The sequence below is a fragment of the Hemicordylus capensis genome, chromosome 17, assembly GCF_027244095.1.
Source record: "Hemicordylus capensis ecotype Gifberg chromosome 17, rHemCap1.1.pri, whole genome shotgun sequence".
Classification (NCBI taxonomy): Eukaryota; Metazoa; Chordata; class Lepidosauria; order Squamata; family Cordylidae; genus Hemicordylus; species Hemicordylus capensis.
The window spans coordinates 11,726,533-11,752,134 of record NC_069673.1 but is presented as its reverse complement, the minus strand read 5'-3'; the positions used below and the strand labels follow the sequence as shown (position 1 = coordinate 11,752,134).

General features: G+C 49.9%; 1 protein-coding gene across 2 annotated transcripts in view; it reads right to left on the bottom strand.

Moving 5' to 3' along the window:
* Positions 1 to 25,602, bottom strand: part of ABL1 (ABL proto-oncogene 1, non-receptor tyrosine kinase) — a 119,393-nt gene that overhangs the window by 56,384 nt on the left and 37,407 nt on the right. Inside the window, exon 1 of one of the 2 annotated variants that reach the window (XM_053282552.1) lies at positions 6,537 to 6,913. The exons of the other annotated variant lie outside the window; for it this stretch is intronic. Within the exon in view, the coding sequence (XP_053138527.1) occupies positions 6,537 to 6,621 (85 nt within the window). The 5' untranslated portion in view covers positions 6,622 to 6,913. Of the gene's footprint in view, positions 1 to 6,536; positions 6,914 to 25,602 lie in introns of those variants that run through there. 2 annotated transcript variants of the gene reach the window in all.

Here is a 25,602-nt window from a genome sequence, read left to right as displayed (position 1 = left end):
GTTTGGGTGTTTTTGTTAGCCTGCTTTTCAAAGGGGAGAAGGTTTAGGAGGACACCATGCCTGGGTGCCCATTCTGATAGAAACAAAACTTACAGGACATAGGAGCAGGGTCACACCTGACCACTGTGTTTTTACTATATCCACCATCTTGAAACAAGATGGCGGCCAAAGAACAAGGGCCATCCATTCAGAACTGGTGTTTATAGTCCGTCCAATACAAACCAAACTTGCAACACCAGAGGGAGGTCCCAGGGGAGCCTGAAAGGGGTATTTTTATTGTGATCTGCCATTCTGAAGCATAAGAAAAGCCCGGCTGGGTCAGGCCAAAGACCCATCCAGACCAGCATCCTGCTTCATGCAGTGGCCCAGCAAGATGCACCTGGGAAGCCCGCAAGCGGGCAAGGAGGGGGAGACAGGAAGCGCCCCCTCCCGCTGGCATTCCCTAGCAGCACCTGGTGCTCAGGGGCATGATGAGAATATACAGCTATCTAGGCTAGTAGTCACTGGTCACCCTTCCCTGCATGAATCTGTCTAATCCCTTTTTAAAACCATCTAGATGGTCATTCGGTTTATTAATGCGGCATCTTCTTAACTCCTGCATCTGCAGTCCATTATGGACCCCATTTACAGTATTTACAAAATTACCAGAATGGGTCCACAGCAAAACCATCGCACCATATCCCTGGTGTGTTAAGTGTGACTTGGGCCTCTCCCTGAACACGGTGTCAAAAGACAGACGGTTTTTTCCTGAGTGTTGGTGCTCAGTCCCAGCTTCTTTTCAAAGCCCTTTCGTCTCAGAAACACAAAGCTGTGAAATGGCTGGTGAGAAAACAAAAGAGTTTCACACATCCTCCCCCTTCAAAAGCAGAAGGGCTTGTGACTGTCTTGAGGGAATGTTCTTCAAGTGGATGAATTCCCTGCTCTTTTTGTTCAAGCCCTCTTTCCCCACTTGTCACAGAGTTCCATGACCTCCTTGTTAACTGTCAACTGTCTGAGCTCAGAAACATTCTGTACCACAGATTAACATGGGAGCAGTCTGGGGTTTTGTCCCCCTTTAGATTTTTTTGAACACCAACCTATCTGCAGGTACTTGCCTGCATATCCCACTTACCCACAGCCAATCCAGTTCTCCATCCATAAGAGCCCCAAATTTCAGCACTTTCAGAAATAGTATATAGACCAATTATAATTATATCAGGTATTACATTAAAATCTGATTCAAACTGTTTATAGATGGCAATCCATTTCTTGACACCTCCATAGAGTGTTGCAAGATTCATGACCTCGAAAGAAGCAGAAAGTAGACTCCATTAGTTCTAAGTAGACTTGTTTGTTTTGGTAATACCAGCCAGCATTCTTCCCATGTTTGCCAATCCACAAACACTCTGCTTATGATTTCTTTTCCAGAGGATATTATCTGCAGAAGATGTCAGCAAGGTTAAAGGGTAAAGATATCTGCAGCCATCTCTTGGGTCCCAATAACTGGAACTGCTAATGCAAGCACCACATATGATGGCCTCATGTCAGTTCTCAGGGGTCGACTCTAAAATCAAGCAGCCCAAGCAAAGGTGGGGAAATCTGGCCACCAAAATACCAGCCAACACCCTTACCCTGCCAAGCACAAAGCTCAGATGTGTAGGAATATTATTATTATTATTTTTACATTTATATTCCGCTCTTCCTCCAAGGAGCCCAGAGCGGTGTACTACATACTTGAGTTTCTTTTTCACAACAACCCTGTGAAGTAGGTTGGGCTGAGAGAGAAGTGACTGGCCCAGAGTCACCCAGCTAGTGTCATGGCTGAGTGGGGATTTGAACTTGGGTCTCCCCGGTCCTAGTCCAGCACTCTAACCACTACACCACGCTGGCTCTTTGAATAATGGAGCGGGGGTGGGGGGAGAAATGTCCCTGGGCTGTAGGAGTCTGGGGGCCTGCCTATGGCTTGTCCCCCCACCCCACCCTCAACCTCACGGGCATGGAGCCCACCTGCCTTCATGGCCCGCACTGTGTGTCTGAACACCCAAGCAGCACGGCCACTGCCAATGAGACTGGGGCCGTTCTTCAAGCCTGCAGACCAAGAACGATTCCACATTTCTTCATGGAGGTGAGCGAGTGACCCATCACGGGGGCCAGCAGTTCTCCTAAGAACCATAGCTCTGTCACAGAGCCTCTTCTTTGCAGACAAAATGCCTCCCGTCCAGTTCCCAGCCTAATCCTATTCAAGGGTCTTAGGTCGCAGAACATCTGATGAAGACTTTGGAGACCTCCGACAGAGAGTAGCCAGTGTGTGGCTAGATGGACCAATAGGCTGACTCCGTAGAAGGAAACTCGAGGAGAGCTGGTCTTGTCGTGGCAAGCATGACTTGTCCCCTTGGCTAAGCAGGGTCTGCCCTGGTTGCATTCGAAAGGACCAGAAGTGTGAGCACTAGAAGATACTCCCCACAGGGGATGGAGCCACTCTGGGAAGAGCATCTGGGTCCCAAGTTCCCTCCCTGGCAGCATCTCCAAGGTAGGGCTGAAAGAGACTCCTGCCTGCTACCTTGGAGAAGCCGCTGCCAGTCTGTGAAGACAATACTGAGCTGGATAGGCCAATGGTCTGACTCAGTATATGGCAGCTTCCTATGCTCCTACGATGGGTTCATATGCTCTGGAAGGAGGCAGAGCCCAGTGGCACAGGACTTGCTTTGCACTGCAGAAGGTGCAGTTTCAATCCTTGGCCCTATCTCTAGGTGGGGCTGGGAAAGACCCCTGGGCCTGCAACCCCAGACTGCCGCCCCAACTCCAGAAGATGATACTGAGCTAGACGGACTCCTGGGCTGATCAGGCAGCTTCCAAGTTTTACAGCCCCCAACTCCCACCTCAGCCACTGGCCTTTGCAATACACACTTACAGCCAGCCCATCTGTAAGTGGTATGTGGATAGGAGACGGCTGCCAAAATTCCTCCCTCCCGCCCAATTCCACCACACAGTATTGCCACTCCAGAACCTTTGAGTCTGCTTCCAACAAAACTTATCGTGCTTTTGACAATCCGTTTCACGTTCGCCCTGGGTCAACACATTTCCTCTGTGGTCGTGTTGACTGACATCCGCAAAGTCTATCTATCCTTGCAAGATCTTGGTCCTTTTGCTGCAGTCCATCTCCTGCAGCCTCACTAAACCATAAAATATCAGATGCACTATGCGTGCCCAAGAACATGTGCTTATGCAGTTTGGGGACCGCGCCCCCCCCCACCCCAGACACAGTGTGAACATCTGGAGCAAAAGATGTCAACGTCAAAAGATGTCAAGTCAAAGTATTCATTTATCTATTCTCTTTTCATGCTATTTTTTCATGTGGAATCGCTAAGAGAATTATCCATTAAAAAACCTAAGCAGAGACTACACGAAAAACATCAATTAATAATAAGTACATTCTGCTCCCAGAAAATTACAGAATTACCAAAAGCCAGAGAACCAGCATGGTGTAGTGCATAGGAACATAGGAAGCTGCCATATACTGAGTCAGACCCTTGGTCTATCTAGCTCAGTACTGTCTTCACAGACTGGCAGCGGCTTCTCCAAGGTTGCAGGTTAGGAGTTCAGCAACATCTGGAGGGCCGCAGGTCGGGGAAGCCTGATCTAGAACAAACTGTGTTCTTTATGAAGCTGATAAACCTAATACATAGTACATGTTAATACTGAATAAAGAACTGTTCTTTGAAATAAAGAACGGGTAGCAAGCCTAGCTTGGAGGTACAATGTATGAACCCCCCTTGGGACCTGGAAGTACGGCACAAAAGGGATTTATTAATTTATTTATTACATTTTCTATCCCGCTCTTCCTCCCAGGAGCCCAGAGCAGTGTACTACATACTTGAGTTTCTCTTTCACAACAACCCTGTGAAGCAGGTTAGGCTGAGAGAGAAGCGACTGGCCCAGAGTCACCCAGCAAGTCTCAGGGCTGAAGGGGGATTTGAACTCGGGTCTCCCCGGGCCCAGTCCAGCACTCTAACCACTACACCACGCTGGCTCTATATATAGTCAATACAGTCTAACTGGAAGTGGCTACATTCAGAGGGAGCTGGCAGAATTTGGGGGGGGGGGCAGGAAAAAAAGACTCTGGGAGGAGAGAAAAAAAGAACTGGAATTTGAATTCTCCCTGCAGACTTCACATCCGACTAGTGGACAGATACACGATAGTTATCGCTGTTCTGCACATTCTGAAAGCCAGCCCCCCTAGTCTCTTAATACTGGGGGAGAGGAGACACAGAGAGGAGCCGGGGCCCCTGTAACAAGGCTCTGCAGATGCTGTTGACTACAACTCCCATAATCCCATCTGCAATCCCCTTTGGCTGGAGATAATGGGAGTTGTAGTCAACAGCACCTGCAAATGCATGTTACGGGGAGCCCTTCCACTTTTCAAAGCCTCAGGAATTGGACTCTCCCGTGAAATGAGAGCCGGTGCGGTGGTTAGAGCGTTAGACTAGGACCGGGGATAAGATGGTCCACTTTCATCGGTTCAGATTCCTAGTCTGAAAAAACTGACTCCGCAGATACATCAGCCGCCTAACCGATCTGGACCAAATGTAGTCCAGTTGTAGGGATAGTGAAAGGGAAGTAGGCCGAATAGTTCTTACTATTCAACTTGTATCCTATTTACGACTTGACAGGAAACCCACACAGAATACTGTACGTAGCCACTTAGTTGGTTCCTCCTCCAGTCCGGCAAAGTCAACGCCCTGCATATGTCCAGCGACCTGCAGGGCTATCCCTCAGCCCACGGGTCTTTGGCACCAGCTTTGCATTTTTGGCTAGCTGGGATTTTCCCGAGGTCGCCCAGGTCCCAGAGCAGGAAACGTGTATGCAAAGTTCCTGCAAACTGGATTGTCGCTGCATGGAATTTGGAATATGTTTCTCAGCCCTGGTTCTGTAGACAGAGGCACACATTTTGAGGCCCAAATGTAGAGTGAAGATAGTCGTACCAGCTCATCCTAAAGAGGAACAGCAGCCTCTGCATCAGCTTGGGTTGCTCCTCCCTCTCCTGCCCTGCCCAAGATCCGCGCTGCCTGCAGGCTGGCCATTCATCAGGTAGAGTTGCACGATCAACCGCACAGCTCTACTGGACGAATGGGGCAGGCAATCGAGGACGAACCTGAGTTTCTTTCTTTGGCACCCTCCCGGCTCATTAGGATGGGCTGCGACTAAAAGATGGCATAATCTTGCGAAGCAATTCCTTAAAGCAAAGCTGGCGGAGAAGATGGAAACTGTGAGGGAAGGAAGAACCCTTCCTTCTGCTTCTCTGCGTTGAGAATGCAAGCCGAGACCCTAAAAGCATCCAACAAAAATGTAGCTCCTCCGTTCAAAAACCGTTTACAAGCAAACCACAATTCGGCCCCGGAGTTGCTGATTAAGAGCTTGCGATTAACGTTTTCAGACGATTCGAGTTCCGCAGGGACAATTCCCTGGCCGCCCTTCAACACTTAAGCCACGGAGGGGTTGTGAGTGGTCACGTTGGTCACGTGAACCGATTTCCGCTTGCTAAACTGACGAATGAGATGCGCTTCTGGCATGCACGATGTTTGTATATGAGTGCAATCCAGCGGCCTCAGCCAACCCACTGTTCAAAGCCCTGAAAAAAAAAGAAACCCACGGCCTAACCCAAGACACGTTCGGGGCTGGGGTGAGGGATACACACTAGCTCCGTTGCAGAAATGAAGAACAGGGGCAATGAGGTTTAGTAACTTGCTCAAGGGCGTGTGAAAATGAAATCCTGGCCTCCAGCATTCCAAACTCAGGGGCCATAGTTCCGTTACGGATCCCTCCTTCTATTGGTATGTATTAAAAGAATGAGGCCCTTCTTGATTCTTAAGGTTACTCACAAGAAGTACGCACACCAAAGAATCCCCAAGTCGGTGAAGATGCACACCAAAAAGGGGCTTAAAAATAACAAAAGCATGTCTGAAGCAAGAAGATTTAAAAGAACTATAAATACGCTCAAAGGTATTCACCCTCGACGGTAATTTGACTTGTTTGGGGCTGCTTGAATGCAACCCTCTTCCTAGGAGGTTTCTCTCCAGATTCGGGTGGGAAGGCCCGGTTGCTTCACCCACCCCCTCCTCGTTCCAAAAGGCATCAGCCTACGTTACTCTAGGCATCCGGACACGGTGAATATGGTTTCGTTTAGCGGGCTGCCTGTAAGCCCTCTTGCGACTTTTCGACCATAAATGGAAAAGAGTCAGGCACACTTTGGTATATAGGGCCATTAAATAAAAATCACCTGGCTGGGCAGGCGCGAGGATCCCACCTAGAGCACCCATTTCCTCCTTGCTCCCAGGGCGCGGATGGGAAACAATTGAGCATACGCGGATTTGGGGGGAGGAGGACCCACATCAGAAGGCTCCCCATTGGGCCCCCAACCAAGGTGGCCGCTCCACTTTCCCAGAGGCCTAAGAGAGTCCAGCCAGAGAAATCCGAGCAACTTGCTTTTGGGCAGGCAAGCCATGCGCCCCCAGAAAACACCCCCCACACACACACATACACACATGCTCTGTGCTTACCTTCCAAGTAGCAGCTGGAGGATGAGGACAGACCCTTTTTCGACTTGCAACCCACTAACTTCAGGCAGATCTCCAACATTTTCATTTGTTAGAGCAATGCCCTGGGTTGTGCACGCTCTCTCTCGCTCTCCCCCCTTCCTCCTCCTGTCCTGAAAACTTCACACAGACCCACACAAGACGTTCCTTGGCTACCCAAAGCCTACAGATCCAGCCGTCCTGAAACCGTGAGTGACGAAAGCCAAAGCAGCAGATCATCCATTTTTGACACGCTCCATTGTGCCTCTCGCTCCCCCAAATTTAACTTGAGGTTTTGTTTTGTTTTTCCCCCTTTCACATTCTTCAGAGTTCTTGTTTAATTCAGAAGAGGAGAGTGGGGAGGAGCAATCGGTGGGTGGGGTGGGGGGGAGTTGGGCTAAGTTTACTTGGAGCCCCCCAACTTTGACATTCCAGCCCTCCAGCTCAGTCCCGCGCAGGCGGAGGCTGCTTACGTTGGACTGCCAACAAAGGGCCCCCTTCAGGCTCCGGTTGTCTGACTTCATGACATCAGGAGAGCAGGGAACGCCCACGGCACACTTAACCCCTCATGGCTCTGCTTTCCGATGTCGCTGGGTCAGCTGTGGGATTCCGCAGGGGATCCTCTTCTCAGCCCTTTGGGAATTCCTCCAGGGGGGATTCTCCAGAAGCCCTCCTTGGCCTTCTGGCTCGGAAGCAGCCTGGGAAGCACTTGGTTCTCTGCCGGAGTGAAAAGGAACTCCAAAGCCCGCGCTGAGGCTCATTATGGGGATCTGTATTGTGGTCCGGGGAATCTGGATTGATCGGCTTTCTTTACCAAAGGAAGAGTGCAATGGAGAGGAGAGCTGGTCTTGTGCTAGCAAGGATGACTTGTCCCGTTAGCTAAGCAGGGTCCGCCCTGGTTGCATATGAATGGGAGACTAGAAGGGTGAGCACTGGAAGAGATTCCCCTCCAAGGATGAGCCACTCTGGGAAGAGCAGAAGGTGCCAAGTTCCCACCCTGGCAGCATCTCCTTTGCACTTTGTGTTTTGCTGGTTGAATGGCCGTAACAATAAAGATTTGATTTAGCATCTCCAAGACGCGGCTGAGAGAGACTCCTGCCTGCAACCTTGGAGAAGCCACTGCCAGGCTGTGAAGACAATCCTGAGCTAGAAAGACCGATGGTGTGACTCAGTATATGGCAGCTTTTGATTTTCCTATGTTCCTTCCTAAACTGTCAGTTACACAAGTCTCAGGGTGGTCCACAAACAAATAAGAAAACTCACCGTTTAAAAACAAACATGAAAACATATGGTATACAAAATGCAGTTGAAGTCAATACACATTCAACTAAAAGCCTAACATTTGGCCTACCTTCGGAGAGGATTGCTGGTCTGGTGGTAGCAAGCATGACTTGTCCCCTTAGCTAAGCAGGGTCCACCCTGGTTGCATTTGGATGGGAGACTTGATGTGTGAGCACTGGAAGAGATTCCCCTCAGGGGAGGAAGCCGCTCTGGGAAGAGCAGAAGGTCCCAAGTTCCCTCCCTGGCAGCATCTCCAAGATAGGGCTGAGAGAGAGATTCCTGCCTGCAACCTTGGAGAAGCCACTGCCAGTCTGTGAAGACAATACTGAGCTAGGTGGACCAAGGGTCTGACTCAGTATATGGGAGCTTCCTATATTCCCTAAGATCTTTCCTGGCTCTGTTCTTGAGATATTTTTAGGAGAGGAAAGCTGATCTTGTGGTAGCAAGCATGACTTGTCCCCCTAGCTAAGCAGGGTCTGCCCTGGTTGCTTATGAATGGGAGACTAGAAGTGTGAGCACTGGAAGAGATTCCCCTCAGGGGATGGAGCCGCTCTGGGAAGAGCAGAAGGTTCCAAGTCCCCACCCTGGCAGCATCTCCTTTGCACTTTGTGCTTTGCTTTACCCTAACAATAAAGATTTGATTTAGCATCTCCAAGATCCGGCTGAGAGAGACTCCTGCCTGCAACCTTGGAGAAGCCACTGCCAGGCTGTGAAGGCAATACTGAGCTAGCTAGACCAATGGTCTGACTCAGTATATGGCAGCCGCCGACATTCCTATGGATTACCTCCGCCGAGAGTGAGTGGGTTGTATCCTCCTGCACACCTGCCTGTTGCTACAAACATTTTGAATGGTTTTCTGATTAAACCTGGCACCCACTGATGGGGTAGTGCACAGACCAAGAGAAGGAAGAGAAGCACCCTACTAAAAAAATCATAATTCTAAATTTGTATATGTTTTTTAAATTCTAAAACAGAGATGCTGCCAATGAAACAAGGGCTCTCGTGGCAACTCACAACCAGAAAACAAAACATGGAGGTGCCTCGCACCCCTGAGTGAGCCCTTCTTCGGCCCATGAGCCAGGGACTGCCGCTCCAACTGGCAAGCGGCGTGCCAAGGTCTGCTTTCTCAGTCTTTTCAGTTGGAGATGGTGCCAGAGACTGAACCGGAGACCTTCTGCATGGGAGGCACGCATTCTGCCACCCAGCCATGGTGGTACATCTCCACAATTTATGCACACATTGCCTTACATGGAATCAACCCATTGGGCCAACTGGTACACGCAACATTGTCTACACCAGGGATTCTCAATACTGGGTCCCTAGATGTTATTGGACTTCGACTCCCATAATCCCAGGCCCAGTGGCCTTTGGCTTGGAATTGTCTATCTATCTATCTATCTATCTATCTATCTATCTATCTATCAATCTATCTATCTGAAACATTTAATATACCGCCCACTCCGAAGACTATGGGCGATGTACAAAAACATACAGAGCAAAAGAGCACTAAAATTACATTCTAAATTTAAAACTAAAGTAACTAACAAAAAGAAAAAACCAAATAGGCAAATTACAGGGCAAAAGCCTGGCGAAAAAGAAAAGTCTTCCATAGAGATTTCAAAATCAATAAGGAAGGAGCGAAATGGATCTGAAGGGGAAGGGAGTTCCAGAGAAGTGGGGCAGCAACCGAGAAGGCCCTTTCACGGGTCCTAGCGCCCCGAACCTCTCGGAAATCAAGGACCGACAAAAGAGCCATTTGAGAAGATCTGACCGGATGGATGTAACTGGATGGGAGAGGTGGGTCTGTAGGTAGCCAAACCCCACAAGGCTTTGAAGGTCAAAACCAGGACCTTAAATTGAACTTGGGGGCGAATAGGCAACCAGTGCACTGACTGCAGGAGGGGTGTTACTCTGTCATATTTTCTGGCACCCATTGAGGAGGCGAGCCACTGCATTGGGACCCATTGTAACTTTCCGGTCCTCCTCAAAGGTAACCCTAGAGAGAGTGTGTTACAATAATCTAAGCGGGAGATAACCGCCCTGATTGTAAACCGCCCTGAGCCATTTTGGAAGGGCGGTATATAAATCAAATAAATAAATAATAAATAAATAAATAACAAGGGCATGGGTCACTGTCATTAACGCCTGCCGATCAAAGTAAGAGCGTAATTGGCGAATCAGATTAAGCTGGGCAAAAGCATTTCTGGCCGTAGCCTTCACCTGCTGTTCAAGCAGGAGGCGCGAGCCCAAAAGGACCCCCAAATCACGAACAAGCTCCTTTGGGGGCAGCACTACCTCAACTCCCATTATGGGAGTTGAAGTCCAATAACATCTGGGGCTGAATCTGGAGCCTTCTCCTTGCCAAACCTGTGCTCTGGCACTGCGTTACAGACCCGTCTGCTCAGACACAACTCCTGTCCGGCATCTTGAAGGTGCTGCACTCCTGCAAGAGGTCAAGTGACAGACGGAAGTGACGCTTCTGACTGCCCTCCTGAGTCTCCTCTCAAGAGTTCCGAGCATTTAGGACATTCCAGAGGTACAGCCAAGACTCCCATTTGACAGAACAGACATACCCAGTCCACACACCCCACACTTTCAGGATAATAATCATTTTTTCCACAAGATCCTCTTCTGTACTTTGGAAATTCAAGAAGGAAGAGGATCGTTTTGGAAGGAGCTGAGTACGTTTGACTGAGTGCATTTCCTCATAATGGCTGTAGAAGAATTCTAAATGTGGCTCATAAATAGTCTCAATTTGGATAGATATGTCCCTGTCCACTCGGTTACCTGAAGGTCACTTGCCTTCTAGGACCCTACCAGTAACATAGTAACATAAGGACCCCAACAACTACCCCGCACAGACAGATGGATGGATATACAGCAGGTAGAGTCACAAAAGCCTGAGCCACGCCAGGTACACTGGGCTAGTGAACAATAATAAGGCAACAAGCTGTTGCCTTGTTTCCATATATGCGGGATCAAGGGGATGAGGCCATGGCCCTTTGGTAGAGCATCTGCTTGGCATGCAAAAGGTCCCTGGTAGCATCTCCCAGGCAAGGCTGGGAAAGACCTTGGAGAGCTGCTGCCAGTCAGTGTAAACCAAGGATTCTCAGCGTTGGGTCCCCAGATGGTATTGGACTTCAGTTCCCATAATCTCCAGCCCCAGTGGCCTTTGGTTGGGGATTATGGGAGTTGAAGTCCATTAACATCTGGAGACCCAACGTAGATAATCCCTGGTGTAGACCAGGGTTTCTTAACCTTGGGCCCCCAGATGTTGTTGGACCAACTCCCAGAATCCCCAGTCACAAAGGCCATGTCTGGGGATTCTGGGAGTTGTAGTCCAACAACATCTGGGGGCCTAAGGTTAAGAAACCCTGGTGTAGACTATCTTGAGCTAGATCAGGGTTTCTCAACGTGTGGGTCCCCAGATGTTATTGGACTTCAGCTCCCATAATCCCCTGCCCCAGTGGCCTTTGGTTGGGAATTATGGGAGTTGAAGTCCAATTACATCTGGGGACCCACACGTTGAGAATCCCTGAGCTAGATGGACCAGTGGTCTGACTCAGTATAAAGCCTCCATCTTTTTCACCTCTGTTAGCACATGCAACCAGACCAACCAGATTCCCCTTCCATCTGGGAAAGAGGCCTTATGGGTAAAGGCTGAAGAAACTGGATATGTCTAGCCAGGAGAAGAGGAATCGGGAAGACACGCTGGCATTCTCCAAATACTTGACGAGCTGAAAAGATTGTGTTCTTAATGTAATGGGCTTAAGGTCCAGGAGGGTAGATTTTGGCTGAACATTAGGAGAAACTTTTTAATGAGAAGAGAAGATCAACAGTGGAGCCTGGGGTGTGGGCCCTCCCTTGCTGGAAATCTTCAAGTAAAGGCTGGACAGTTGTTCAGTCCTGTATTGGGGATGCTCTACCTCTGGATGTCCGCATCGAGCAGAGGATCGGAGCAGACGACCTACGAGGCCCCTCCAGCTCCAGGCTGAACAATGGGAAGAGCCCTTCTGTTCCCAACAGGCTGGGAAGAAGAGGCTGCTGCAGCAGTCCACAGTATTTTGGAAAAAGGAAGCCACCATCCCCTAAAGCACAACCAGGTGCATCATTCCTGGGAGTCAAAGAGCCACCATATTGCAATGCCCTCTCCACCTCCAGCACTGTACCTCCAGTGACTGTTGCTGGTGCCAACCTTATGTTTCTTCTTAGATTGTGAGCCCTTTGGAGACAGGGTTCCATCTTATTTGTTTTGTTATTTCTCTGTGTAAACCGCCCTGAGCCATTTTTGGAAGGGCGGTATAGAAATCAAATTAATAACAACAACAACAACAACTTTAATAAATCTATACCGGATCAGTTGTCGCCCGGGTCAACAAGGACCGCGCCAGGTGCTGGAGTCCCTGGACTTCTGGTGGCAAGTGGGCAACAGGACTCAGGATCTTCAGTTGAGCAACCAGGGCTGAAGTCAGCAAAGTTACTGGAAGAAACATCGCTTAACCGAAAAAAATATATGAAAAATGCCAAAAAAGATCTACAAATTGAAATTGAAAGGCTGTGGCAGAAGAAGACCAAAATAATCCCAGTGGTAATTGGTGCCCTGGGTGTAGTTCCAAAAGACCTTGAAGAGCAACTCAACACCATCGGGGCCACAGAAATCACCATCAGCCAATCACAAAAAGCAGCTTTACTGGGAACAGCCTATATTCTGCGACGATATCTATAACAATTGACAATAAAATTCTGGCATCCCAGGTCCTTGGGAAGGACTCGATGTCTGGATAAAACAAACCAGTCAATAACACCTGTCTGACTGTGTAAAATAATGCCACAACTAATTTTAAAATGATGCTTTTACCAACAGGCGGGGGGGCGGATAAAAAGTGGGGCCGGGGGGCAGGAATCAAGCCATAAGAAAACTGAACATTATGTAACACAGAGCATGGGGCAGCGATGGCCTGACTGGATGGGGAAATAGTTCTGAGAAACAGCAATTTGGTCACGTTGTCGGGCGTGTCCCAAAAGCACACCCTGAAAGTGAGCAATTCTGAGCTCTTCTGCTTTGGCTAGCGTGAGGTTTCTCCAGAGCGGCAGCTGGAGGAAAGAAGAATTCCAGAAGAATGCCAGTGGAATTACTAAACGGGATTACTGAGACCGCCTCCATGAACGCTCGAGAGAGAGTTGATGAGCAACAACGTTAACACACTGAAAGCCAAAGGAATTAGGAAGGATGAACAAGAAAGAGCTATTTGTCAGGCATGCATACTTGGTGGCCTCATAACAGAGGAATTCGAGGCTGGAATATGGTGGCCAATGTGATCAGTTAGATTTCCTATTGACAGTTAGCACCTGATCCTTAACTATAATTGCGTAATTAAGTAAAAGCCACCTCTATCACAAATTTACACGAAGAGATTCTGAATCTGGTAACTGCTGCTAGATTAATATACTGGAAGTCCTCAGACTTACAACACAATTCATTCCTGCAAACTGTGTCTTAAGTTGCAACCTCTTTACTCGGAACTGAGTTAAGGAATCAATATTATAGATAGGGGTCTTTGGTTCCTGAACCAAGGTCAGATCCCCCCCCCCCTTTTTTTTGCTGTCCTGAAGGCTGGTGGTGTCAAAGACATGCAGTATAGAAGTTGGTGGAGAATCAGAGTTTGCTCCCCCTGGCCACCCATTCCCTTCCTGGCTTTTCCATGGAAGGGAGGGAGTCAATTGGGTAGCTCACCTCCATCTCCTCCTCCTGGGCAATGGTTAGACAGAGGAGGAAGGTGAGCGGGCAAGAAATGGGGTGTGGGCTGGGCTCTTTCCTTCTCAACATCACAGCACAACAACTGAGCCGAGGAGGGGGAGGAGAGGAGGAGGAGAGGAGGAGGGGAAGAGGACGAGGGGGAGGAGGAGGGGGAGGAGGAGGAGAGGAGGAGGGGAGGAGGAGGAGGAGGGGAAGAGGAGGAGGAGAGGAGGAGGAGGAGGAGGAGAGGTAGTAGTGAAGCAGCAGTGGAGGTGGCAGGGGTACACTTGGATTGGTGACTCAGCCAATCTTCAGATGTAGCAGCGGTCTGTCAATCTCTAAGAAAATGTGAGCCTGAGCCACGGTTGTCCTCTCTAACCCAGCAGCACTAGTGGAGCCTCCCCTCCCACGGCGAGTGTTGTACAGTTGAAACAGGGTGGCAATTTACAAGGATCTTAAGTACTGTCCATAGAGATGTGCAGAACGTTTTGATGGTGAAACGTTTCAACTCAAGACAGGCCATTCCTGGTGTTTCGAGCTTGAAACAGAACAGCCTTTAAATAAAGCGCCTATTTTGAGCTCAGAGCAGAACAACACATTTCGATCGAAATGTTTTGACGTTCCGAGTGCCATTTTGGAGGTCTGTTCTTCCCCTGCGGATTGGTTTTCTGGCACTGGCTTCCAGTTGGCTTGAGATCTCCTTCCTTCTTGGTTGGCTTGTTATCATACAAATCAAGTGTTGTCACTGGCAACTGTGCCCTCATTGGCTGGGGGGGACTGCGCTCAGTCAAAATGACAGCAATCTCAGTCAAAATGTGCCTAAAGTGGCTCTAGTTGAGCTTAGGGCTATGCTTGCTGCTAAGTAAGGGTGCTCCTGTGGTAGCCGTTGCAATGCTAGGAAGTAACATAAGGAGCCATAATTGGGTGAGAGAGAGCAAATCATGCCAGTGATGTTACTGCAGTGCAGGAGGCATTGTGGCTGGCAGTGGATTCTGGGCCAGTGATTCTTTGGGGGCCACTTTAAGGCAGGGTTGCAAAATACATTTCAAATTGCAATGCAAAACTTGTGTTCAGGGCACTCTGTGAGTGCCGCTTGTTCCGGCCATAGGGAACAATGGGAAAACTCAAAATACCCCATTGTTCCCCATGGTTAGCTCCTAGGGACCCCAAAGTGAGTTGTGTGGTAGGGCATGATGGGTGCTACCTACCACCCAACCCACAAAAGACATGGGCAAGCGGGTCATTTTAAACACATTTTTAACCTTTCCCCCAAACCCCCATAGGATCCTAGGAGCTGTTGCTGGTATCTCCTTCCTGTTTCTTTTTAGATTTCTCCCTGTCCTGAAAGGGCTCACAATCTTCTCAATCCTTTTGTTATGTAATTTTTTTTTTGCCAAACAGAGTGTGTGTGTCACTGAGGTCAGTGGAAATGCAGACAAGTGACCTGCAGAAGATCTCCGCATCTCAAGGTCCAGGGCTGGGAAAGACTCAGACCTTGGAGAGCTACTGTCATATTGGGCTGGCTCAGGAGATGCATGGAGTATGAGGAAGGTACTCCAGTGGGAGAGAAGAGGGCTGGGAGGAGGTCGGTTCTGATTCCACTTAAAAGGAATCGGAAAGCCTTGGAACAGGGTTTCTTAACCTTGGGCCCCCAGATGTTGTTGGACTACAACTCCCAGAATCCCCAGCCACAAAGGCCATGTCTGGGGATTCTGGGAGTTGTGGTCCAACAACATCTGGGGGCCCGAGGTTAAGAAACCCTGGCTTGGAAAGACTGCTGCCAATCTGCAGAGTCAGCACTGGGGTAGACGGGTCAACGGCAGGGGCGTAGCTAGGGGAGAGGGGGCCCATGTTCATCCCTCTCTCTGGCAGCCCCTCCAGAGTGAGGGAGATAATGAAGTCAATAGGGAGAGACGGAGCTAGAGAGCCCTCAGGAGCTGGGGGCCGTGTTCTCTGAGTCCTTTTGCTCAATTATAGCTACACCCCTGGTCAGTGGGGCCATTGCGATGCAAGAAAACTTCATATCGTTTGCCCCGTTTCGGGACCCAAGTTCAGCCCCCAGCCGCAGGGCAGGAAGAGCTCTGCGCGGTCCTCAGTGGGGAGGAAATAGTTAAAGCAACTCTTCCCGAAGCGGGAGGACCAGGCCTGAGAGATCAGATTACATGGGGGAGGGATGGGAAGGAGAAGCAGTGGAAGAGGTGGGGGAAGAAAACAAGCTATGCTGAACCCTTGCAGAAAGGCTTTGACCCAGCGGAGATACGGATGGCACTAGCCAGGAGGAGCCAAGATGCAGCCAGGAGAAGCCAAGATGCAGCCGGAGTGATCTCCTCCTCCAGGGCAGGGGAGAGAAACGGCACCCAGCCAGCCACAGGCCCACCGATCAGAGCTTTGCACCAGAAAGCCTGGCTCGCAAACAGCCGCCGAAACATCATTAGGGAGTAAACGGAGGGCTTGGATTTCTTCTCCTTCCCAAACCCACATTAAGCTTTTGTCTCAAAAGGTTAACCAAACAAACAGACGGGCTGGGGGGGAAACAGACCCAGCAGCGCACTTTGGCGGAGAACGGGCTCCACAGCTCCGATGCTGGAGAAGAGAGTCAAGTCAGGCATCCTCAAGAAAAGGCAACCACAACAGGGCTGCCGCGTCGAGTCAATTAATCAGCTTGATGAAATCCTTTGGAAACATCTCCTCGATGAATCCAGCAGCAGATTATCAAACGCCATACAAGGACTTCTAAGCCCCGCATCATGCAAGCCGCATTTCATTTCATCTTATTTAAAAAAATATATAATCCACTTTCTTACTCAAAACAAAATAGGCATACCGATAAATAGAAATCCACAACATGACATCATTGGGTCACTCTTAAATTCTTCATGCACATGGAGTCAACTGTCCAAAAGGAAACAAGGATCCTGAAAACCAGGAATGGCAGAATTTGAGAGTTGGGGGGACCTTGGAGGTCTTCTCGCCCAACTTCCACTCCCCCACCCCATGCAGGAATCTGTTGCAGCACCCCTGACCAGCAGGCTATCCAGCATCCGTTGGAAAACCTCCAGCAGAAGAGAGCCCATGAGCCCTGCACTGTGTGGGATGTCCCGACTGCCTGCGAGGAAATGCTCGTCCCGTTCGGGACTCAATTGCCCCTGCTTTTTGACCTTTTAAAAATCTAAAAAAAACCAAAAAAAAACCAAAAAAAAACCACACCTTTCAAAGCCACCGCTGTGCAGCGGCAGTGGTGTGGGGACGGTGGCAAGAGCTCCTCCCACCTCCCAAACTACATAAAGGGCTGGCAAAGGGTGCCCTGAAGGCACAAGAGGCAGGATTTGGAGAGAAGGCGGCGAGAGAGCTCCTCCCCCGGACCCGCCTTCCTCCCAAATGAGGCAGATCGGGCCGATTTCTGCCTGTGCACAGAGGCTTGGAACTGGCCCGATCTGCCTCATTTGGGTGGAAGGCAGGTCCGGGGGAGGAGCTCTCTCGCCGCCTCCTCTCCAAGCCCCGCCTCCAGGGCCTTCAGCGGACCTGTCGCCAGAGTGCCCGCCCCAGCGCCCGACTTTACGTCGTTTGGGAGGCGGGAGGAGCTCTCGCCACCATCCCCACGCTGCGGTGGTGGTGAAGCAGCAGCCGCCACCGCCCGCCTGCCAGCCGGCCACCCCTCTGGCGCTGGTGACCACCACACAGCAGCCAAACCAGGCCCTGGCACCCTCTCCTTCCTTTTGCTCAGTTTTCCCACAGCCGCTTGGTGCCCCACAACTTTCCAAATGGGGTTCACGCACTGTGCCCCATCTAGCATCGGAGCCAGGCAGGGGAGTTTCTAGGGTAGGGCAGGCAGGGCACATGCCCCGAGCGTCACTTGAAGGGGGTGCCATTTTTTAAAATGAAAAAAAAAAAATTAAATGGCCACCAAAAACAAAATGGCCACCACACATACTCAAATGGCCTCTGCAAGACCCTAGTATCTGGGAAAAGTCAAATTCTCCATTTATTTTTAAAACTTATGTAATAGTGATGCTACAATGCATAGTAGAGAATAAGACAGGCACTTCTCCTTAGTTTTCCAAGTACACCTCCACATAGTATTTGGGTATTTCAGGAGCCCCAGCATACTGAAATTTGTAGTTTTCCAGCATTTTTCTGGTCTGGCTACGTCCACTGCTAAATAGTTTTTGAAATATTAAAAGATTAACGAGCTTGACTTGTATTTTTGAGCTGATATTATGGTAAAGTTATCTGAAAGATGGGTGTCAGATGTTTGGACAGGGGCGCAATTTCAGTGCTTGCCCTAGGCGCTATTTTCCCTAGATACGCCTCTGGAGCCAGGCAAGCACACTCGGCGGCTGCCACCTGGGGCAGTGAAGACAACTCCTGCCCCTAGGTGGCCCCTCCCCCCCACCCCGCCCCCCTCATAGTCCCGATTTCGGCCAACGCAATGTTGGCAACCCTACGCACAGATGATGATGATGTTGTTGATTCTATATTTATATCCCGCTCTTCCTCCAAGGAGCCCAGAGTGGTGTACTACATACTTCAGTTCCTCCTCACAACAACCCTGTGAAGTAGGCTAGGCTGAGAGAGAAGTGACTGGCCCAGAGTCACCCAGCTAGTCTCCTGGCTGAATGGGGACTTGAACTCAGGTCTCCCCGGTCCTAATCCAGCACACCGGCTCTGGATTTGGAGCTGCAGCTCCCAGTGTCCAGCAGGCAGGCCTGCGGGTGTCTCTTCCAGCTTCAGAGCATTCCTGTTTTGTCCGACCACGCAAGGGGCTGGAGCTTTTGGGCTCGGATGGAAGACGCCGCTCAGGCCGTGGCCGAGACGGGAAATCTGAGAAAGAGGAGCCGCTCCGCCATGGTCACCCAAGGCGAAAGGAGGCAGGGCTCCCTTCCCCAGGCAGCCTCGGAGGCTCCCGGGCAGTGGAGCAGCTGCGAAAGTTCAGCTGCGAAAGTTCAGCGAGCTGGCAGAGGGGGAGAAGCTCTGATGTGGGGGGAAAGAAACAAACAAAAGGGATGAAAATCGATTCCATCTGTTTTCAGCCCTTGAACACAAAGCACCAGGCAAGAGGAAATGAGGGTTTTTGTTTGCCGCTCTGTCCCCGCGCAACGGATGGCTTTTGTGGACCAGAGTTCTCTTGTGACTTCAGGGGAACACAACCTTAGCAGGGGACAGGAGGACAGGAAGCAGAACAAAGGTGTCCTCAGCAAAGCTCCAACTCAGCTGTCAGCCCACAAGTCCCTTTATGATCCTCCGCAAGAACAGAGGAAGCTGCCTTCTACTGAGCCAGACCCTCGGTCCTTCTAGCTCACGATCGTCTACTCTGACTGGCAGCATCACTCCAAGGTTCCAAGCAGGCGTCTCTCCCAGCCCTACCCGGAGATGCTGCCGGGAACTGAACCTGAGACCTTCTGCATGCAAGCAGATGCTTGAACACTGAGCTACGGGCCCCATCCATTAGGACCCGCTGCGGGCTTACAATCTTCAAAAGTGAAAGCAAGATGTTTGGGAGAAAAGGAAAGTAAGTGGGGAGGAGAATTAAACCGTGAAGAGCCAGGGGAGTACCAGAGGGGACAAAAAACACCGAGCCCTGAGTCTCTGGGGGCCCCCACTGGGCCCTCCCACCCCTGCGCTTGCTGCTTTCCTCATGCCAGTTGCATCACAGAGTCAGCAATAGAGTGGCCAGGCCCCCCGAAATTCCAGGTTTCACCCGGATTTTAAGCAACTCACCCAGATTGCCCAGATTTTTCCATCCCCAGCACTGTACTTCCATTGACTGTTGCTGGTGTCTGTCTTATGTTTCTTTTTAGATTGTGAGCCCTTTGGGGACAGGGAGCCATTCTATTGATTGGTTATTTCTCTCCGTAAACCACTTTTGTTGAAAAGCAGTATATAAACATTAGTTGTTGTTGAGTTGAGCATCCCTGATATAGCACGATGGCACACAGAACTAAGGGTTCCTGGTTGTATCTGATGACCTGACGTATCCACAGGGCTCTGGGCAATGTTTGGAAATGGAACAACGGAGGAATCCTAATGCAGGGGTTGTGGGGGCTGAAGCGGGTCTGGTGGTAGCAAGCATGAACTGTCCCCTTTGCTAAGCAGGGTCTGCCCTGATTGCATATAAATGGGAGACTTGATGTGTGAGCACTGGAAGAGATTCCCCTGAGGGGATGGAGCTGCTCTGGGAAGAGCATCTAGGTTCCAAGTTCCCTCCCTGGCAGCGTCTCCAAGAGAGGGCTGAGAGAGATTCCTGCCTGCAAATTTGGAGAAGCCGCTGCCAGTCTGTGAAGACAATACTGAGCTAGATGGACCAAGGGTCTGACTCAGTATATGGCAGCTTCCTAAGTTCCTGTGTCCCAGTCTTGTGGCACCTTAAAAACAAGCAGGTTTATGGTGACAAAAGCTTTTGAGATGGATTGAGAAGAAGTGGGCTCTAGGGTGCCCTCTCACTCTATTTCCAGTCCAGCATGTGCCATGGCTCTCCTCCACCTTCTGCTGATTTCCCCTCCGGCTCAACTCAGCCTCACCTTGGCAAGGCTCACCGTTCTCTGCAGGGTTCCTATCTCTGCATCCTGAAACTGCCTCTCTTGACTTAGAAACAGCTGAGAAAATATTCACATTCTTCAGTGTACCAGAGGTCCTCTGCTGAAGTTTGCTTAGAAAAGGAGGCAGGGAAATGCCATCTCCTGCACGGAGTAAAAAGCGGAGGGTTGCCGCAGGGTGCAGAAGCTGCTCGCTCCTGCTTTAAGTTCTTGCTCAGCGTGGAGCATTAAACCACTTGGGATGGTGGGCATTTGAGTTAAAGCCAGTGGGTGATGTGGGCGGAGCCCTATTTAACCACAAAAAGTGGAGAGAGAGAGAGAGAGAGAGAGGAACAACAAAGACATTGGCTCTTGTCAGGAAAATTGCTCCTCTGGAATCACCTTCCCTGGGGAAGAAATGAGAGTTGCTCTCATAGAACTCAAGGGCAATTCCAAGGGTAACAGAATCAAGCATGTTACCACTTTTTCAATGATGTTCTTCAATTTTCAAGTTAATATTATGTATACCCATTGCCATTAGAACCTCTCCTACTATAAGACCATATTTCTATAAAAATCTTAAATATTATAGCATCTGAAACATGCAAAGTATGTCGGTAACGGAATCAGAAATGACATTTTTTTAAAATCTGATTATTATTTTTTTGACAGGAACTCACAGAACTCATGGAGAAATGCAGGAAGTCCAAATAGCTGTTATTGGGCTGAAACAAAACTTGTGCAAAGATAAGAGTACATATTTGTTCAAGTTTCTAAAAAAATGTTTTAAGGCCCCACCAGTGTCAGTTGGGTGCCTGCCACCAGCTGTTCCACACAGACATATCAGCTGCTGCAGGGAGGCAATTCTGCCTGCAGCTAAAGACAATCTGAGCTAGCCTCTGGCTGCACCTAAAGTTGCTTTTGGATTCGCGCTTGAGTTTTGGACAGCCAGCTGTGAGGGAGGCTGCAGAGCTCTCCTCCAGGGTTCTGATGGGCTCAGTGCTCAGTGGTAGAGCATCACCTAGGAGTCCAGGATGCTGAATCCGATCCTTGGTCAGACTATGCCGGATTAACCCATTAGCAAAGGTAGCATTTGCTACGGGCCCCGCACTTTCAAGGGCCCCGCACTAAATATTTGCATTGCAAGCTTTTCTCCTATTCCACCCCGGCTCTTGGAAATTTATTGTCACGCTGGCTTTCCTCACGATGCTGGATGAGATGGGGGTGCCCATGTGCCACTGCCCAACCCCCACCCCCAGTCCCCTGAAAGGTGCTATTACAGATGGCGGTATTAAAATATGCTAAATAAATAAATAAATAAATAAATAAATATAATAGCCGTATTCGCTGTTTGCACATTGAAATAGTAGCTTTTTTTTAAAAGCCGATCCAAGAAAAAACCATCTGCTGTTAACATCAGAGCAAGATTTACTCTAGGGATGAATTTGAATGCGAATCTTTGTTTTCATTTGTTTTACTCATTCATTCATGACTCAGTGAATTACTTTACTATGCCAGTAAATGATGTTTTAACATTTATGTGCATTTTTAAAATTTAAAAATTTTAAATTTTTAAATTTAAATAATACAATTTAATTTTAAATAATAAAATTTAATTTTAAATAATACAATTTTATTTTATTAAATTAAATTTTATTTACGCTACAGGCCCCGCACTAGCTTAATCCGGCCCTGCGGTCAGGGGGTCTCCAACTGGCTGCTGGTTTGTGTGGAGACTGGGGAGGAAAGAAGCTGAGGAAGGGGGTGGGAAGGAAGTGGAGGGCCCCCTTTATGGTGACACTGCGGGGCGGGCGGGCTGCCTCCTTCCTGCACACGTCCTCAGCCTCTCCTGGCCAGCTTGCAGCTGCTCCACTAGCTGGGGACTAGCTCTCTAGAAAAAGCAGAGCTCCCACCTAGGGAACCAGCCGCAAGCTGGTCAGAAGGGGATGAGGAAGTGGGCAGGAAGGAGGCAGACTGGCCCCGCCCCCAGACTGGCCCCGTCCCCAATGGCAGGCTGCCCCCCCAGAATGGCCCCACCCCCAATGGCAGGCTGGCCCCGCCCCCCAGAATGGCCCCACCCCCAATGGCAGGCTGGCCCCGCCCCCCAGAATGGCCCCGCCCCTGCCCCATTTCTCTGGAACTCCCTTCCCCTCCAGATTCGTTTATCCCCTTCCTCACTGATTTCTAAATCTCTACTGAAGACTTTTCTCTTTCGCCAGCCTTTTGCCCTGTAGTCTACCTATTTGGGTTTTTCCTTTTTTGTTAGTTACTTTAGTTTTTAATTCAGCATGCAATTTTAATGTTGTCCTGCTTCGCATGTTTTTGTGCACCGCCCAGAGTCTTTGGGCAGTGGGCAGTATATTAAATGTTTCTAATAAATGAATGAATGAATGAATGTCATCATGAGGGAGACAGGCCCCCTCCTTCCCACACCCCTCTCAGCCACATGCAGAGAACCACCATTACGTTAGAAGAATGGCGCCACTCTTCCATCTCAAGCTGGTTGATGGGGCGCATGAAGCCATACGGTCTTCTCTCCCGTATATTCAAGGTGGCTCTGAGGGGATCCTCCACTGGGGATGGGCACATAGCTCAGTGGCAGTGTATCTGCTTGCGTGCTGAAGATCCCCTTGGCAGTATCTCCAGATAGGGCTGGGAAAGACCCCTCTCTGAAACCTTGGAGAAGCCGCTGCTGGTCTGTGTAGACAGTACTGAGCTAGAAGGACCAAGGTTCTGACTCAGTAGGAGGCAGCTTCTTCAGTTGCTATGTTACTGGGGTATTCATGGGTTATGAAGATGGGATGGGAGTCCACCTGCTGCAGGAACCTAACCCTTCCCAGAACGCCACACCTCCCTCTCCAGGCGTCTCAGTTTGAAAACCCACAAGCCCAGCCATCGAACTAGGAGCATGGGATGGGTGCAAGTTGCACACACGCATCCACACTACAGACACATCCTCAGGGACTTGCACATTTCATTTCATTTGGAGTGCTGTTGCTCTAGAGCAGGGATTCTCAACGTTGGGTCCCCAGATGTTCTTGGACTTCAGCTCCCATAATCCCAGCCCCAATGGCCTTTGGTTGGGGATTCTGGGAGTTGAAGTCCAAGAACATCTGGGGACCCAATGTTGAGAACCCCTGCTCTAGACTTCCTCTGCTTTGTAGCCCATGGAGGAGCAACAGGGCGGCGTCAAAGCACCACCGAAAACACACCACGGCTCCGACCAAGGCTTTCTCCAACACAGATTCCATGTGGGACTATTTCAAAGCCCCCTCACTTCGTTCTCCTTTCTAAGCGGAGGTGCACACGAAGAGAGGTTGGGGGGGGGGAGACGGCCTCTTTCGAAACCGCTTCCAGTAACATGGTTTTGTTTAAAGAGAAACGCGTTAAGTGGAACCAGCTGCCCTGAAGAGCACGGTGCCATCTGGTGCCAGATGCACAAGATCACCTCTTCGGCAATATTTGGGTAATATTATTTAACCACTTAGCGCTAAAGAGACTTGGGCGGGGGGGGAGGCGGTTTCCGTCGACACCGATGGATGTTCAAGTGTACGCATTCCGAATACTCTCCACGACAGCAAAGTGTTTACATTGCAGGGTCCGAATTCCTAAAGAAACCGGCATTTCCTTCATCACGGTTAGAGGACCATGGGCAGCCGGCAAAGTTCTGTCAGGAGGGAAAGGAGGTTTGCCTCTGGGGGCAGGATTGACTCACAGCGCCAAAGGATCGGATGATCCGAGTCACATGAGACGCTGCTTTCCCAAGAGCTGCTGGCCAAAGCAAAACGGCTAATTAAAAAGAGACGGTCACAAACGCGGCGAAAGAGCAGCTTCGAAACTTCAGCGATAAAACCGGCAAAGAAAACACTGGAGCCCGAGGCAGAGGCAGCAGCACCAACGATGACAGAGGGAAGCCGGAAAGAAGCAAACAAGCAAACAGCAGAACAGCTTCTAGGGGCCAAAGGGTCAAAGCTTCCAGATATGTCGTTACTGATGTGTTTGTTTTTGCATTTATATACCGCTTTTCAGGCAAACCTGCCAAAGGAGTTTACAACACATTGAAATAAAGGACAATGCATCAAGCCACACATTTACATGAGCCTTAGTCTCACTTCCTCTTTCCACCCCGCAGAGCAAGATGTTTATTTATTATTATTATTATTATTATTATTATTACATTTATATCCCGCTCTTCCTCCAAGGAGACCAGAGTGGTGTACTACATACTTAGGTTTCTCCTCACAACAACCCTGTGAGGTAGGTTATGCTGAGAGAGAAGTGACTGGCCCAGAGTCACCCAGCTAGTCTCATGGCTGAATGGGGATTTGAACTCGTGTCTCCCCGGTCCTAGTCCAGCACTCTAACCACTACACCACGCTGGCTCTTGGATCTTCCAGTGCTCACATTTCTAGTCTCCCATTCAAATGCAACCAGGGCGGACCCTGCTCAGCTAAGGGGACCAGTCATACTTGCTACCACAAGACCAGTAGAGGCCCTGGACACAGATGAGCCAGGGAAGGGAACACCACCTCCCCCAGTCTCAAAGTAACTGATACACGTGCATACCAAAACACAAAGAGGAATTCGAAGACATTCCCTGAATACCCAAATACTGGCTGGGCCTGAGAGTGCAAAAAGTTCACTCCCGACCCCCTCCGAGCTCTGTTCTGAAGTTTCACTTTGCAGTGACATCTCTGCTCCTTTTGTGGCCACGCAGCGCCATCAGCTTTGCCAGGCACGACGATGCGTCACGCACTCCCCCCACCCCGAAAGCAAAAGCGCGGCCTCTTTCAGACCCTCCCTCTCCCTTCTGCCAAGCGGCTGTCCACGGCCCAGCTACAAACTCCCCAGAGAAGAGACTGACTCATTGCCTTTTGGGGATGACGCAAGGCCTCTCCCCGGCACGGCTCAAAACAGGCTGCCTGCAGACATTTCCAGTCAAGTGCTGGCCACGGAGCTGCAAATGGAGCTGGGGGCTTCTGGGGAGCCAGCATCATCAGGCATCACCCCAGTGGGAAGGTACGATGTACAGGAACCATCCATGCCGCCAACTGGAATTGTGGCAGCAAGCATGCCTTGCCCCCTTAGCTAAGCAGGGTCCACCCTGGTTGCATATGAATGGGAGACTAGAAATGTGAGCACTGGAAGAGATTCCTCTCAGGGGGTGGAGCCACTCTAGGAAGAGCATCGGAAGGTCCCAAGTTCCCTCCCGGTCAGCATCTCCAAGATAGGGCTGAGAAAGACTCCTGCCTGCAGCCTTGGAGAAGCCGCTGCCAGTCTGTGAAGACAATGCTAAGCTGGATGGACTTATAGTCTGACTCAGTATATGGCAGCTTCCGATGTACCTTTAATAGTAATAATACTAGTGATTACCTGCTAACATCTACTCATTTCCCTGCATATCAAATTGCTGTGGAAGGCATAGCAGCAGACCAAACTGGGATTTTCCCCTGGTCAGTTGATGTTCTAGAACTGGGAATGCCAGGTCACACCTATTTGCAGAGAGGTAGCTTGAGGTGTG